A 16,436-nucleotide genomic window follows, 5' to 3' on the forward strand; every position below is an offset into this window, starting at 1 on the left:
AGGGATGTGTTGTTGATAGGGCTAAACGGTAGCCTGGCAGAGAGTGGGATTTGCGCTTGTTATAGACTGTGATTCGTGGTGTAGATTAGGATTCTTTGATTCGGTGACTCGTGTTGTGTGTAATTATGTTCCGGTGGAAAAGGGACCTGCGAGCGCCGAGGCGTGAAGGAACGACCGACGAATCCCAATGACGTCCCAAACGACCCTCAGTAACATCGCTCACCACGAGCATCGCGCGTTTGCATGGGCGCCCTTGGCGCCCTTGCACCGGGAGTTCACTGATTTGGATAAGCCTGCGGTTAATTCTAACCATCGTCAGAGTGCGATGGCGTATTACTTACTCCTTAGCTGCAGGCCTCACAAGGGCATTGCGGTTTCAGAAACAGCCTGAAGCCTGCCGTTGACCGCGGGGACGGTCCAGGAGCCGAGTTCTCCGCAGTCAGAAGCCTGTGAGTGGGCGCTAAGGAGATGTCGCCGACATGACCGGCTGCGGCTACGCACACCATTGGACATGGCATTATTTCGAATTCGAAACATTGCCCGGCGGTGATCTGCAGGATGCAAATGCAACCGCGGATCCGCTCTCCCTGGTTGTCGTCCATCAATTAGCGCCCGCTGTCCATTCCCAGTAAGGGTCTGAAACCGTCATACAAGCGCCCAAAGGTCTTCGTCGTCCAAGCAAGCCAAGTCGAGAAGAAAGCCAAGAAGAGGTTGTTGGAGTGAGAACTTGGTCCGCGGGGCGATAGGCGAATGGAGATGACGCCATGCAGCCCTTGCTGGCACCAAGAATTGTGACACGTCGACGGGTAGGCTCGTGAACCAGCTCGGTTCTGACGAAAGAGGGTGATGAGATCACGTATCCACTGATGGTGGATAGGTTCGTCAGAACCGGCTGGGCAAAACGGTCGCGGTTTTGGCAGGAGGGTGTACCGTGTGAACGAGCACTTAGAAAATATCGCGCCTCAGCGTTTGGCTGAAATACAAAATCGAATCCCTATTCATCATATCTCTACCAATCGCCCTGAAACTTTGGGAAAATGTTCGCATAGACGTCTACATTCATTTGACATAGGATATATCCGAATAGAAGCGAACGGGTGAACGACATTGAACATTTTCAGAGTGAAGATGCCGAAAAACAGGGAAAAACTGAGGCTTACAGGGAGAAACGACGGGTAAATCCTTGAAGAAGGGGAACAACAGTCCAGGGTACATCTGCGACTCATTCTGTGTCAGAATAGAGCCTCATACACATCGATATCTGCAAAAAAGGCTGAAATTCAGAATCTGCTTCTCAGGAGCCTTTGGCAAGCACGTACAAATAAAGCCACTGCGCCAGGACATCCTCGAGCGTGAACTCTGCGTAGTGGTTGAGGTTGAACGGAGTCGTGTGCGACGATGCTGCTGTCAACGATGAGGTAAACGCTGATGCATCCCCGCCATCAGTTCTTCGTCTTCAACTTGGACCACCATCACGACTGTGTACGTCGCCTTCGCCCTTGTCGCCGACTGTCCCCACCTCAAAGAGGTCGTTTGCCCGCCGTTTCCTGGTCATCAAAGTAGGAGGTGACGCTGCTGCAATCGACTTTGACCCGGTCAAGCTGACAGAAGATGGTCGAGAAGGAATAGGAGAATTGGCGCTGGATGTGACCCTTCTGGGACGGTCGAGTGACGCGCCACTCGTCCGGTTTAAACCAGACATCGGACGCGATCTCTGCGCGCTTCTTGACCGCTTTTCGACGCTCCGTTGCAGGTGGTTTTCCTGGGTGGCCTAGAAGACGTCGATTTCGACATAGACACTGTGGATATGGAGGAAGCGGAGGAGCAGGACGAGGAGGATACGGACGAATTCACGCTCGAGGATGTCCTGGCGTAGAGCCAGCGGCGTTATTTGTAGGTGTTTGCCTAAGGCTCCCGAGAAGCAGATTCTGAATTTCGAGCTTTTTTGCAGATACCGATGCGTATGAGCCTCTATTTTGATACAGAACGAGTCGCAGGTGTACCCTGGACTATTGTTCCATTTTTCAAGGATTTACCTATCGTTTCTCCCTGTGAGCCTCAGTTTTTCCCTGTTTTTAGGCATCTTCACTCTGAAATCATTCAATATCGTCCACCCGTTCGCTTTCATTTCGGATTTATACTGTGTCAAATGAATGTAGAGAGTCTATGCGAGCATTTTCCCAAAGTTTCAGGGCGATTGGTAGAGATATGATGAATAGGGATTCGATTTTGTATTTCAGCCAAACGCTGAGGCGCGATATTTTCTAAGTGCTCGTTCACACGGTACCCCTCCTGCCAAAACCGCGACCGTTTTGCCCAGTCGGTTCGGTACCCTCACCTTTTTGGTTCTCCGCCATCACCATCAACGCCTTCGTCAACAGTTCATCATTTTTCTATTCGAACTGAGGGGACCGAACCGACTGGTTCACGAGTCTACGTCGACGGGTGAGGAGGTTTTGCTGTGAGTTTCTCATGGGCCGCGTGCCGATGATGCTGAAACCCGCAATTGAAGATTCAGTAATTTTTTGTGATGAAAGTCGGGTTGGGCGATGGTGTAGGTCATGGCTGAGCAAGCTTGAGCATCTTGGTCTGGCAAGAAGCCCGTTGAACCCGAGAGCGCACTGGGCGACGGTGGACTGAGCCGCCGCAGGTCTTGGCGATGCCAAGGTTCCAGCAAAGTTCGGCATCAAAATGCTCCCATCCACCGATAAGTTTGGCCTCTTTTGCATTTCCAAAACCTGTCGTGGCTGCAAGGGAACATGTTCGTGACACGGAAGACAGAAGGCTAAACAGATTCAGAAGGATCATGTCTCAAGAAGGGACAAAGTGGAGAGAAGACGTACGTAAAAGGTGTTTCTAATTTGGGTGCGAACAAGGCTTGCAGGAAATTGAAACTCCGCTCTTCGGTCGGCGGGGCAGAGTGGTGTTGCTGTCATTCGCTCTCGGTCTGCTTCAAATCTCGTCGTCGCTGTCGTTTTACGCCTCCTTTTTAATCCTGTTTCTTTTCTAATCTCTCCTTTACCAACTGCTCGTATAGACAATATTCGCTCCTTTTCAAAAGTTGACCACGGTCAACAATGTTGTACCTGACCTCGGATGATTTTCCAGTCTGTAAGTCCCTCGTCGTCTCTCTTTCTTATTGTCCTCGTCGTTGTCTACGTTCTCGAGACTGATTCTGGCTTTCAGTCGTACCGTTTGGCGTAATCGGGTGCGTTCCTTCCAGTCTGAGTCGTGATTCTAGTCATCCTGACATGGCCTACAGATTCTACCGTTATTTATGGTATTGCATTCGGTTAAGCGCAGCAGCAACGTATCGCCCAGTGCCCCTACCCGAGAACCCAACCTACATCGCCTCTGAAGATGTCACCATTATTGTGCCCACCATCGACGCCGGCGAGGAATTCAAGGAGGCCGCGCACAGTTGGCTCGTCGGCAAGCCCAAGGAAATCCTCATCATTACCGAAGAGAAGATGCTGGGCCCACTCCAGGACCTCGCCAACCAAGTCGACCCCGAGCGGATCCGCGTTCTGACCGTCCCCTTTGCCAACAAACGACTCCAGATGAGCCATGGCATCAAGAATACGACGACCGACATCATCGTGTTCGCCGACGACGACGCCATCTGGCCACCGACCCTCCTGCCGTACGTGCTTGCCTGCTTCGAGGACCAGAAGGTCGGCGGTGTGGGCACGAGCCAGCGTGTGCAGCCGGTTGGCGAGCGGATGACGGTCTGGGAGGTCCTCGCCGCTTTCCGGCTGTCCATTCGTAACATCGAGATCTCAGCCTCGACACACATTGATGGCGGTATCCCCTGTCTGTCTGGCCGAACGGCTGCCTACCGCACTGTCATTCTCAAGGATCCAGAGTTCTTGCACGGGTTCACGCATGACTATTGGTTAGGCAAATACCAGCTCAACTCGGGCGACGACAAGTTCTTGACAAGGTGGATGGTCAGCCACGGATGGAGCACTTACGTACAGTGCTGCAAGGAGGCAGAGTTGTTGAGTACGATGAAGCCTAATTGGAGGTTCTTGAAACAGGTGTTGCGGTGGACGAGGAATACGTGGCGGTCGGATCTGAGGAGTTTGTTCATGGAGAGGCATATCTGGACGTCGCATCCCTACGTTGCTTTCACGATGGTGGGCCCATGGTTAGGTCTAGTTTCGCTTGCTGATCGCTAATGCGTGCTTTTTTAGGTTGACAAACTGTTCAATCCCCTTACTCTACTCGTCGGCCCGGTCTTGGTCTCCTACCTCATCTACAAGAGTACAATCCCTACCGACCAAGGAGGCTATCATCTCCCATGGTGGTACGTACACTCCTTTTCTTGAACGAGAGCCTGTTTTCAACCCTTCGTCTATTCCAGGAACATCGTCCTATCATACATGGTCTGGCTATCAGCAACCCGAACCCTTAAATTAATGCCCCACCTGTGGAACCGACCTCAAGACATTATCTACGTCCCCGCGTTCATCGCGTTCGGATACTACTTTGCTATCATGAAGATTTACGCATTGTTCACGCTTCACGAGGTACGTAAATCCGCCCCCACCGAGTCTATTATTGGAAGGAACAAAGAGCTAACTAACGTCTTTGTGATGGGTTCTTTTTGCGTGTGCTTCCTCCTCGCCCCTTCCTTTTCACACCGGCTTGTCGATATATAGACTGGATGGGGTACCCGTTCCGGTATTGGTGATGCATCCGCTGCAACCGCCGCAGCTGAGCGTATGGAGGAGAAGGAGAACGCTGCTGCCGCTGCAGCAGCAGCCGGTGGTGGACTCGCGCAACCTCAGCAACCACGCAACACGTTCTATACGAACAAGGACCACAACCATTCTGATGTTTCGCTGAGTGATGTTCAGACGCCTACGACTGCTACACCGCTTTATACGCAGAGGTCGACTGGGCATGGGAGGGGGGAGAGTATTAGTACGAGGAGGAGGCCTGCTGAGGATGATACGGGGAGTTTGGAGATGCAGATGGGTTTTGCGAAGTAGGATGTTGGTGTGTTGGGCGTTATAGGGACCTTGTGTCGTTTTTTCTACCATACCTTACGTCGTTTTGTTGCGCAACCTCCTTTTATCGATCCATCCATTCGCCTTGCTTCTTTTGTCCATCCATCCATGTCCCCGTCCTTCCTCGTGGTTTTGGGTCTCGTTTTGACGATATCAGACTATATAACAGTAATCCCTTTTTTTTGACTTCTTTCCTATCGTAATTTGCATGGATGTTCGTTGAACAGTAGTACCCTTACCCTCATCCTCCTCCCTTTTACTCTCTTCTTTCCGCCCCCGCCGTCTCATCATCACCGTTATCCCCATCGTCGTCACCGTTATCCACCACGGTCCTCGCTCGCCACCAATATCCCCCACCCTCTCGTCACCATTATCCCCCATCCTCGTCGTCGCCATTACCATTACCACCGCCGTCATCACTGTCAACATCCTCTTTTCTTGGTTTTTACACCCCTTTGATTTTTTTTTGTTGCGTAAACTTGGACTAGTTTGTTACTAGATGCATACATATTACATATTTGGTGTCTGTTAGAGGTTTCCATTTTAATTATGGACGCTTTTGTTAAAAGAAGAATTGGTTTTATGATTTGTGCTGTTGAGAGTAGAGGTGGAGGTGTGTCTGGTGGCGGTGGTATCGGCAGACCTAAGCCAAGCAACACCAAACTCATCAGGAGTCGTTCTTGCCACTTCGAACTTGGTTCTAAGTCCAACGAGTCACAAGTGACAATCCCTTTCGTGACCACTGGAGCAAAATGGAAGACTCACTCCCAACGCAGGAACTTGGTACCGACGAAGACAGTGAGTACAACCCAGAATTCCTTGTTCGTAAACAACGCGGTATAACTTGTCGACTGTAGTGCAATGCAACCCCCCACTCCCCTCCATACATCCCGTTGTGCCCCTACGCGTCACAATACTCAGGACAATTATGAAAGTTCTACCTCGTCGCATAAAGCGCCTGATATACCGTTCCTTATGCGCTTTGAGTAACCGCTGGGGTTGGCGTGTCCACCCGGTTCTCCACCACCTTCCCTTTGGCCTCGCCCTCAGGCGCAAGACTTCGTTTAGTACCGCCCAACATTCATCAGCAGTCGAAGCTGCCGGCCTGAAATACCTGGAATCTTCCAATATACAAGGCGTCAATTTTCCGCACCTCGTCGACATAACTGTGGACGGCGACACGGCATACACACTGTCGACGTACATCGATGGGGACTCACTTGCATCAGTGCTGGACCATTTCACCAGTCAGGACTGGGAACGTCTTGTCTTGGACCTGCGATCCCAGCTTAGGTCTCTTCGCCAACAGACCACTTGCGAGTCACAGCGCCGCCCCGTAATCTGCAACGCTGCGGGTAGTACGATAATCGACGACCCCCGTATCTCCTGGGTCGCGGAAAACGGAAGAGAGCTTGCAACAACGCAGGGATTCTTCTCCCAAGTCTGGCTAGGCTTGGATCTTCCACGAAACATCAACACCATCCGACCGAAAATCCAGCCGTTGATCGACCGCCCTGTATCGGTCAACTTTTGTCACGGAGATGTGTATCCTAGGAATATTATCCTCCCTGGAGGACTGTCAGCTTGGAGACGGGGGAAGAGCCGGCTTTGCCTTGTAGATTGGGAGTATTCGGGGTGGATGCCGGCCCCGTGGGAGGCCCTTAAAGCTACGTTGATGGAATGCGAGGAGGATAGTGAGTGGTTAGTGACTATCCGGAAAGCCCTCCCAGAGTTTAAGGAATATCTCGATGCGGATTGGGAATGGCGGTCGAAATCTAATATGATGATCGTTTAGCCGTGTACACTAGTAGTGCGCTCGGTTGAATGCGGATTGTCGAGTCTGTCTCGTACGCGTACGCACCCCTTACAAGGACCCTTTGTGACCTATCTATCACCCGTCGAGTTGAGTTGCACGTTGTTGTATGTATATTTATTATTCACTTAGACTCGGGCTGCTGGAGCACCTACAATCCACGATGATCCTACACATCTTGGAATGAAGACAGCACTCGACCGCACCACTGGCTCTCTCTGTATCTGGCAAGGTTTCGGCAAGTCGAACAACCCCAGCCTTGGAGTTCAATGACATTTTTTTTTCTTTCAGCACGACACGACCCACGGGCCATCGTAGGGGTATGCCATACCTGTTCTATTCCTGTATAGAGACTCTGAGCTATGTAGAATACCCCTGCGATACCCTTTCCGCCAGCCTTACCACCCGTATCTGGTTACTGGTGACTTCGTGGTCCGGTTTGGAAATTAGTTGTGTGGAATGCGCGGTCGTACAAATATTGGCAACCGTAAACACCATACGGTGGCCTGGGATGGGCTCCGTACGGTTTGTGGTTGTTGATTGCACTGGGGGCCTCCTTGGTCCCTCCGTACATAGGTATGCGATTGGTGTATGTTTTGAACCTGAGTGGAGGAGAGAGGAGACGAGGTGTGCCGGGAGATGACGAAAAGAAAAGGATGGGATTGGAGATTCAAAATGATATTGCGTCGAAAAGAGTGTGATTGCCCCAAAAAGAGTGGGATGGGGGAATAAGAGTGGGATCCCAGCCGTCATCCCACTCCTTTCGTCGTGTTGTGACGCCAATCCCGCCCAGTCTCCGTGCCGCCCGTTGAAGGGCGGCCGTTAGAGTCAGGATTAGTTATCTGCGCGTAGCGCAGCTGTTAGGGTGAGGGTTGGTGGTTAGAGTTGGGTTTAGGGTTGGGTTTAGGGTTGGGTTGGGTAGTTAAAAGGTTGGGGAAGGGAATAGTATGTTGCGCGCCTTCTTCCAAATAATATGACGTTGAAGATGCTGAAAATGGAGAGAGGCCACCCCTCCACCACCATCCCACTCTTTTTCACGACGTTTATTCCAATCTCCTAATCCCATCATATTCTTTTCGTATATACTCAGGTGTGCCACTCGCGATCGGGTGGTCGAGTTGTCGGTTTGTTGGTTTGAGTCCGAGTCGGGTGATCGAGACATAGGGGCCACGGTTGAGCGAAACGCGTGTTTGGAGGGTTTCTTTGGATTCGTGGTTTGTTGCTTTATTCTTGGTAGGGTTATGATAAAGTTTTATGGTGCGTGGGCAATGGTAAAGTGGCGAAGTGTGAACCTCGTCCTCGATCTTGGGTGATTGAGCCTGAGCGCTGAGCCTCGAGGCGGACATGCGAGATCGTGGTCCCCACGTTTTTTCGTAAGTTGAAAGAGGTGAAAGAAGACAAGACAAACTAATAGTGACTAGTGAAGGGTTCGTTGATTGAGTTGAAAGAGAAGATCTGAGTATGTAGAAGACGAGTGCTAAATAGTGATTTGAATGTTGGATTTTTTTTTTCAAAGGGTTGATTGACAGAACGTTTTGATTGTTTCGAATTTAGGGCGTTTCGTTCGAAGGATAATGGATGATATTTGGTGGAAGGATCCGGATTCACTGGCACTGGCAAATGCTATGTGCTGGTTCGACTGGGTAAAGCGACTTTCTTTGTTCCTTGGAGTGGAGTATGGTAGTTGTCACAACTAATAAGAGATTCCTTTGGCACCGTGCCAAAGGAATCTCTTATCTGTCCGATATCGAGTGACCGTTAATTAGGCATTGACTCGTTGGTGTGACATAATTCACGTCGTCACTCCTTTCTTCCCGTCATTCGGCCGTCCGTCCGGTGTGCTCACCTCGAAGTAAGGATAGGTACCCGCTACTTGCTTTTTTACGCGCGCAGCTGGTTATACAGTACATTGTCATTCATGATTTTCGCGAAGGGGTTAACTATATTTTTTTTTACACGGTGGCCCTGGTGCCCGGTGCGTCAAATTCATTGTCTTGTCCAAAAAGGCCGCAGGCGGCAGTAACCTGTTGGTCACGACTCGTCATTGAGGGTTGGACTTGGAGGACCGGCGAGACCTGTATACAACCTCACCTCACCTCATGGCACGGCACGGGGGCGGATGAGAGCCTAACGGAGGGAGGATACAGGCGACTGAGGGTCTAACGGAGGGAGGATGCGGGCGGCCGAGAGCTTTACGGAGGGAGGATATATGCGGTGGGCTTCGAGCTTCAGAATCACATCTGTAAGCCAAGGTCACACCGGCATTAGCTAGGTTCGAGAGGGTGATCTATACGGCGAGCTGAGGCCGGTTCGTGCTCATATGGTTTATGTTACTTACTCTTTTGCGTCACACTAAACGTAGGCTCGTGAACCAGCTCGGTTCTGACGAAAGAGGGTGATGAGATCACGTATCCACTGATGGTGGATAGGTTCGTCAGAACCGGCTGGGCAAAACGGTCGCGGTTTTGGCAGGAGGGGTACCGTGTGAACGAGCACTTAGAAAATATCGCGCCTCAGCGTTTGGCTGAAATACAAAATCGAATCCCTATTCATCATATCTCTACCAATCGCCCTGAAACTTTGGGAAAATGTTCGCATAGACGTCTACATTCATTTGACATAGGATATATCCGAATAGAAGCGAACGGGTGAACGACATTGAACATTTTCAGAGTGAAGATGCCGAAAAACAGGGAAAAACTGAGGCTTACAGGGGAGAAACGACGGGTAAATCCTTGAAAAGGGGAACAACAGTCCAGGGTACATCTGCGACTCATTCTGTGTCAGAATAGAGCCTCATACACATCGATATCTGCAAAAAAGGCTGAAATTCAGAATCTGCTTCTCAGGAGCCTTTGGCAAGCACGTACAAATAAAGCCACTGCGCCAGGACATCCTCGAGCGTGAACTCTGCGTAGTGGTTGAGGTTGAACGGAGTCGTGTGCGACGATGCTGCTGTCAACGATGAGGTAAACGCTGATGCATCCCCGCCATCAGTTCTTCGTCTTCAACTTGGACCACCATCACGACTGTGTACGTCGCCTTCGCCCTTGTCGCCGACTGTCCCCACCTCAAAGAGGTCGTTTGCCCGCCGTTTCCTGGTCATCAAAGTAGGAGGTGACGCTGCTGCAATCGACTTTGACCCGGTCAAGCTGACAGAAGATGGTCGAGAAGGAATAGGAATTGGCGCTGGATGTGACCCTTCTGGGACGGTCGAGTGACGCGCCACTCGTCCGGTTTAAACCAGACATCGGACGCGATCTCTGCGCGCTTCTTGACCGCTTTTCGACGCTCCGTTGCAGGTGGTTTTCCTGGGTGGCCTAGAAGACGTCGATTTCGACATAGACACTGTGGATATGGAGGAAGCGGAGGAGCAGGACGAGGAGGATACGGACGAATTCACGCTCGAGGATGTCCTGGCGTAGAGCCAGCGGCGTTATTTGTAGGTGTTTGCCTAAGGCTCCCGAGAAGCAGATTCTGAATTTCGAGCTTTTTTGCAGATACCGATGCGTATGAGCCTCTATTTTGATACAGAACGAGTCGCAGGTGTACCCTGGACTATTGTTCCATTTTTCAAGGATTTACCTATCGTTTCTCCCTGTGAGCCTCAGTTTTTCCCTGTTTTTAGGCATCTTCACTCTGAAATCATTCAATATCGTCCACCCGTTCGCTTTCATTCGGATTTATACTGTGTCAAATGAATGTAGAAGTCTATGCGAGCATTTTCCCAAAGTTTCAGGGCGATTGGTAGAGATATGATGAATAGGGATTCGATTTTGTATTTCAGCCAAACGCTGAGGCGCGATATTTTCTAAGTGCTCGTTCACACGGTACCCCTCCTGCCAAAACCGCGACCGTTTTGCCCAGTCGGTTCGGTACCCTCACCTTTTTGGTTCTCCGCCATCACCATCAACGCCTTCGTCAACAGTTCATCATTTTTCTATTCGAACTGAGGGGACCGAACCGACTGGTTCACGAGTCTACACTAAACGTTACTTGCTTTTCTGCGTCACTAGAGTTCACCACGTTCGTCATGCGTTATGCGTTCGTTCGTAGTTCACGGACTCGGAACTCTGGGCGGTCGCAACGACCAGCTTTCTGGCCGCTCAATGAAACCATGAGGTATAGTAGAGGATTAATGTATGTACCAGGAGGGTTAAAGTAACGGCACGGTGAAAGTGGAGTTCCATCTTGAGGCAGTGTAACTGCTGTGCACTGGCAATGGAAGGAAACTATGCCAGTAATGAGGTATGCATTTGGATGCTTCAATTCGCCGACTTCAACGAGATTCCAGAGGGCTCGAGACGATGATAAGGTGACTTGAAATGAGTAGGGGAGAACGAGAAGGGAATGGAATTGGGTAAGAGAGGGCTGGAAACGGGTAGGAGGGGCTGGAAATGGGTATCATTACACGGAGGCGAAAGTGGGTACTTAGGTGGGAACGGAACATGCAAGGAAGCTCCGGAATGGTGCTACATGCTGCTGAAGTGCGGTGAAATGAGAAGTGGGGTGCAGAGTTATCTATAGATGGTAGTGTGAATACAGCACCGCAGAGGTGTGAATCCTAATGCGGGGGATCCCAAGGGAGGGGTATATCGAAGTTCGGGATGCTTCCCCGAGAAGCACCTGAGTCATACCTTCTCGATATAGGGCATTAGACGAGTATGGAAGGAATTGGAACGAGGAGGGGGAGAGATGACTGGACTTGATTTGGGTGATTAGATCAGATCGGAGATATCAAGCCGGACACGTGTGATACGCTGCCTCGTTCCATTCAGGCTCTCGACTGCAGCTCGTTAGGCGGCCAGGGTAAGTTGCAAGCAGCCAGCCCCTCTATCGGTAACTGTCACCATCAATCCACCTCCCAGGTCCATTCAATTGCGAGGAACAAAAAAACTCAGCGCACGACGACAATCTCTGTGCACACACCACGCACCCACCCACGCGACGACGACCTACTCCTGTGACGACTGCGTTTTAGCCTCGTGCAAGTGGGGCATCGGCTAGCTTTTTTACTTACGACTGGCTGCTTCTTCTTTTGTTGCTTCTTCTTTCCACTCCTCTCTCTCGTTCGAGTTTTCCCTGGAATACACTCGAAGCGACTATTGACTAGTAGGCGGGTCCTGCAACAGTCTTAAGATCAGGCGTTAGGCCTCGCACCGGAAACCCGTAACCCACCACCACCACCACCAGCCCAGCAACCGAGCGAACACCTCTAGACCCATCAGCAGAAATGGCGCCTCCTCCACCCCCACCCCCGATGTGTTTCCCGTTTGCCAAGAACGGGCAGAATGGCACAGGCGGCGGCAAGCCCAAGAAGCCGCGAAGGAGACTGTCGTGGTCGACTAGTTCGGATAGGTCGTACCAGTTGAGAGGCATGCACGAGCCTCCCCCAGCCGTGAGTTTTCCCCTTTATCCAGGGTTTCTTGTTTGTCACAAATCCCCTTTGCTTTGTACTCATTTCTTTTTTAATTTCAGCCCGAAAGCATCACCTTCCACTCCGATTCCGAGAAATACGACGAGCTGCCTGAAGTCTTTCCTCCCGTCGTCCACGCGAAAGGATACAGCCTCACCCGCGGTAACACCATGACCGGCACCAAAAAGTCGACAGCGTCGAGCAAGTGGGGATGGGGCCGTAAAGATAAAGCACTCGATAAAGGCAAGGACCGCGAGAAGGGCGGCCAGTGGGACGAGCACGGCGACGAACACGAGCACGACGACCGCCGCTACCCGAGTGACGACGAGTTCGACCCGGACCAGCCCATCCGCAACCCGAACCGCTCGCTCTCCCTCAGCCGCCGCAACACCCACTCCTCTGCCCGCCGCGACCCCGCTGCTGGCGGCGATGGCCCCCATCGAAGCAACTCGAGGGCGACCCAGGCGAGCAAGTTTAGTCAGCGCTCGCATGATTCGCAGAGGACGTATGCGTCGAGGCGGAGCCATGATAGTCAGCAGTCGTATCAGAGCCATGGCAGTGGGAGTTCGGCGCCCAAACCGCGGCCGCCGCTTATGCCCCAGGACTCGACGAGTACCCTTGTGGGCAGTGCGTATGAGAGGAAGGTGAATGATGTTGAGACGATTAGGGAGAAACCCGATACGACGGATAGGTTGGAGGAGTTGAGGAGGTTGATGGATAAGGATAATTTGGATTATTAGTGAGTTTCTTTTCTCTTTCTTTGGTGAAAAAGGATGTGGCTGACGGGATACAGCATCGTACCGAGTGAAGATGCGCATGGATCAGAGTATGTGGCGTTTAGTGATAAACGGCGCGAGTATATCTCTGGGTGCGTACCAACACAATAACCTTTTCTCTTGACTGGATGTGGCTGATGGCGGGATGTTCAGATTCACGGGAACGGCGGGTCAAGCCATCATCACCCGCAACAACGCCTACCTCATCACCGATTCTCGATACTGGGAGCAAGCTGAGGAACAAGTCGACCATAACTGGACTGTCATCAGGGCTGGAGCGCCCAACGAACCCAAGGATTGGATCGAGTGGCTTTTGGTGCGTCTCCCCACCCCTCTGCCCAAGACGATGCCCTTACGGATTTTTTTTTTCTCTTTAGAGCCGCGTCCGCAACTCACGTATAGGCCTCGACGCCCGTATGATCTCGCACGAGAAGGCGACGTTGATCAACTCCAAGTTGTCGAGTCTTGATTCGAAGCTGGTGTACCCGCCACAGAATTTGGTTGATTTAGTGTGGAAGGATAAGCCGGAGAAGAGTAAAGCGAGTGTGTATATCCAGCCTATCGAGTTTACAGGTGCGTGCTCAGGGTAGGATTGGTACGCTGAGAGATACATGTACTGATCTGATGTGTAGGCAAGGATGCAAACTACAAGATTGCGAAAGTGAGGGAGTGGATCAAGGCTCAGCCTCCTACTACACTTCCCTATTCGAAGAGGGAGCCGACGGAGAAGGATATGCAGGTTGGCACGTTGATCACTTCGTTGCCTCAAATTGGTGAGTCCTCCCCTTGTCTTTCTTCCGAAAGCACGTCGACTTACCCTTTCTTCTTCCATCGCAGCCTACCTCCTCAACCTCCGCGGTGCCGACATCCCTTACAACCCCCTCTTCCACGCCTACCTCTACATCGGCCTCACCACCGCCGTTCTCTTCCTGGACAAAGCCAAAGTCGTAGACGAAGTCGCTTCATACCTGTCCTCCCTCTCCGTCGAGCGGCGTGACTACACCGACCTTTGGGCTTTCCTGCGTAAAAGGGAGTATGGGGTTGGTAGGGTGCTGATTAGCCCCCAGACGAGTTATGCGATTAGTTTGATGTTGACGAGTAGTCATTATACCGTTGTGGGGAGTATGGTTGAGCATATGATGAGTGTTAAGAATGAGGTTGAGGTTGATTGTATGAGGAGGGCGTATTTGAGGGATGGGGTTTCTTTTGTGAGTGCTCGTCTCTTTCTTTTTGTCTTTCTTTCTTTCTCTCTCTCTTTCTTTCTGTGTCTTTTATTTCTTTTTCCTCCCTTTACTAACCCCCTCCCTCCCCTCACAGGTCCGCTTCCTAGCCTGGCTCGACCAAAAGCTCTCCCAAGGCTACGACATTACCGAATACGAAGCTGCCTCCCGCCTTACCGAGTTTAGACGCAAATCGAAGAATTTTATGGGTTTGGCGTATGAGAATATTAGTGCTAGTGGGCCTAATGCTGCGTTGCCGCATTATGTTGCGAGGAAGGGGACGGCGAGGATGATTGATCGGGAGACGCCTTATTTGAAGTGAGTGTTCTGTCTTTTCTTGTTTTGTTGTTGGGAAGGGAGAATGGTTGGTTTTGAGGATGGGTTGGTTGAGGAGGAAAGCGGCGGAGGAGGGGAAGAGGAGGGGAAGGAGGACGGATGGGTGTGTGTAAAGGATACAGGATGCTGACGATCGTTTTGTGCTACAGTGACTCGGGCGGACAGTACCGCGATGGTACTTGCGATACGACTCGGACGTACCATTTTGGACGGCCTACGAGTGAGCAGATCGAGGCGTATACGAGGGTTTTGCAGGGGCATGTGAGTACTCGTTCTCTCTCCGTCTATGACTCGGTGACTCGGTGTGTGATAATGGGGAATTAACGATTTTTTTCTGTTTTGCTTTGGTGGATAGATTGCGATTGATAGTGCTGTATTCCCTGAAGGAACGTCTGGACATCAGCTTGATGTTTTGGCGAGGAAGGCGTTGTGGAAGGATGGTTTGAATTATTTGGTGGGTTCTCGTTCCTGCTTCACCTTTATTCTACAATCGTCCTTCATTCCACAACCCCTTCATCCTACAACCCCTTCATCCTACAACCCCTTCACTCTACAATCCACCATCACAATCCACACTACACGATACTAACTTAACCCCCTTTGTCCCTCTGTTTAACAGCACGGAACAGGGCACGGATTCGGTTCCTTCCTGACTGTCCACGAAGGTCCGCACAGTTTTTCGAGTAGTGTTCCGTTGGTTCCTGGGCATGTTATTACGAATGAGCCTGGGTTTTATGCCAAGGGCAAGTGGGGGATGAGGATTGAGAGTGCGTTGGTTGTTCGGAGGGTTAAGGTGAGTTACATATTCCTTCTGTTTTTATTTGCTTGCTTGCTTGGTTTTATGTCTCAAGAAAGGGAAACTGACGTGATATGATCTTTGTTTTTGCAGACTAAAGGCGAATTCAATGGTGATATTTGGCTTGGATTTGAACGGCTTACGTGTGTGCCGATTCAGACGAAGATGGTGAAGGAGAGTATGTTGACGAAGGAGGAGAAGCAGTGGTTGAAGGTGGGTTTTTTGTGTTCTTGCTTTTCTTTTTGCTCGGCATCGGCTTTCGAGGACGATGTTCATTCCATGGACGATGCTTACTCCACGGACGATGTCTAACCACCTCCCTTCTCACTGCGCACGATGGCTAACGACCTCTTTCCCTCTCTCTTTCTTTACAGGACCATAATCAACGCTGCTGGGAGAAGCTGTCGCCTCTTCTCAAGGACGATAAGAGGGCGCTCAAGTGGTTGAAGCGTGAGTCGGAGAGGGGGATTGGGTTGGCTGCTGCCCCTGGTGGTGTGGCTATTGAGTGGTCTTGAGCGGCTCGACCTCGACACCCCTTCGATGTTTGAGGCTACGTGACTCTTTGACCTCGAGAGCGCACCACGTCTGCTTCGAGACTACGCCCCCTCGACCTCGACACTCAACCCCCCTCAACGCCTCGAGAGTACAAGCTCTCTCTCTCTCTCTCGAATTTTGTGATTGATTTCTTGCTGATTTTTCTTTGCTTTGCCACGTATATATTATGACACCTCCCACACAATTATCTATGCTTCTTGTTTTCTGTAGTTATGTATTTGTTACTGGATTGGATCTTTCTCGTCTTCTTTCTTTTCTTTTTTCCCTTCTTTCTACCTCTACTTTTTTTCTTGTTTCTTGTCTCATTTGACTTGACTCCTTGCGGAATTTCGGATGGATGGATAGGGGTCTTGACCTCGGCTGAGAGTCGACGGTTGAGGTCCTTTTTTCTCTTTCTTCCAAAGCCCTTTTCTGTGTTCGTGCGCTTCGAGATATATACCTCTGCGATGTTGTTTTATATAGTCCTTTTTTCTGCTCGCCATGTTTCGAGGATCTTGAATCGTCGGCGG

General features: G+C 50.9%; 4 protein-coding genes across 4 annotated transcripts; 3 read left to right on the forward strand and 1 right to left on the reverse strand.

Annotated features, from left to right (window-relative positions):
• Positions 1-3,026: 3,026 nt before the first annotated feature.
• Positions 3,027-4,997, forward strand: CC1G_02369 (polysaccharide synthase Cps1p; the record flags this gene model as incomplete). Its single annotated transcript, XM_001830866.2, has 6 exons — positions 3,027-3,111; positions 3,187-3,208; positions 3,263-4,139; positions 4,197-4,309; positions 4,367-4,532; positions 4,665-4,997. The coding sequence occupies exons 1-6, from the start codon at positions 3,078-3,080 to the stop codon at positions 4,995-4,997; spliced, it is 1,545 nt and encodes a 514-aa protein (XP_001830918.2). The 5' UTR covers positions 3,027-3,077.
• Positions 4,998-5,943: 946 nt separating this feature from the next.
• CC1G_02370 (protein kinase subdomain-containing protein PKL) lies at positions 5,944-6,860 on the forward strand (the record flags this gene model as incomplete). The annotated part of the gene is made up of 1 exon (XM_001830867.2): positions 5,944-6,860. The coding sequence occupies one exon, from the start codon at positions 5,944-5,946 to the stop codon at positions 6,808-6,810; it is 867 nt and encodes a 288-aa protein (XP_001830919.2). The 3' UTR covers positions 6,811-6,860.
• A 2,095-nt stretch (positions 6,861-8,955) lies between these two features.
• Positions 8,956-10,460, reverse strand: CC1G_14286 (hypothetical protein; the record flags this gene model as incomplete). Its single annotated transcript, XM_002911710.1, has 8 exons — positions 8,956-9,068; positions 9,167-9,243; positions 9,270-9,352; positions 9,540-9,606; positions 9,699-9,783; positions 10,029-10,148; positions 10,178-10,386; positions 10,414-10,460. 8 exons carry the CDS (start codon positions 10,458-10,460, stop codon positions 8,956-8,958), a joined length of 801 nt encoding a protein of 266 aa, XP_002911756.1.
• Positions 10,461-12,088: 1,628 nt separating this feature from the next.
• CC1G_02371 (aminopeptidase-P) lies at positions 12,089-15,887 on the forward strand (the record flags this gene model as incomplete). The annotated part of the gene is made up of 12 exons (XM_001830868.2): positions 12,089-12,226; positions 12,307-12,983; positions 13,038-13,112; positions 13,174-13,336; positions 13,398-13,593; positions 13,653-13,793; positions 13,858-14,228; positions 14,338-14,558; positions 14,726-14,837; positions 15,196-15,369; positions 15,466-15,585; positions 15,747-15,887. 12 exons carry the CDS (start codon positions 12,089-12,091, stop codon positions 15,885-15,887), a joined length of 2,529 nt encoding a protein of 842 aa, XP_001830920.2.
• Between the last annotated feature and the right edge of the window lie 549 nt (positions 15,888-16,436).

The sequence above is a fragment of the Coprinopsis cinerea genome, assembly GCF_000182895.1.
Source record: "Coprinopsis cinerea okayama7#130 chromosome 3 map unlocalized cont3.3, whole genome shotgun sequence".
Taxonomy (NCBI): domain Eukaryota; kingdom Fungi; phylum Basidiomycota; class Agaricomycetes; order Agaricales; family Psathyrellaceae; genus Coprinopsis; species Coprinopsis cinerea.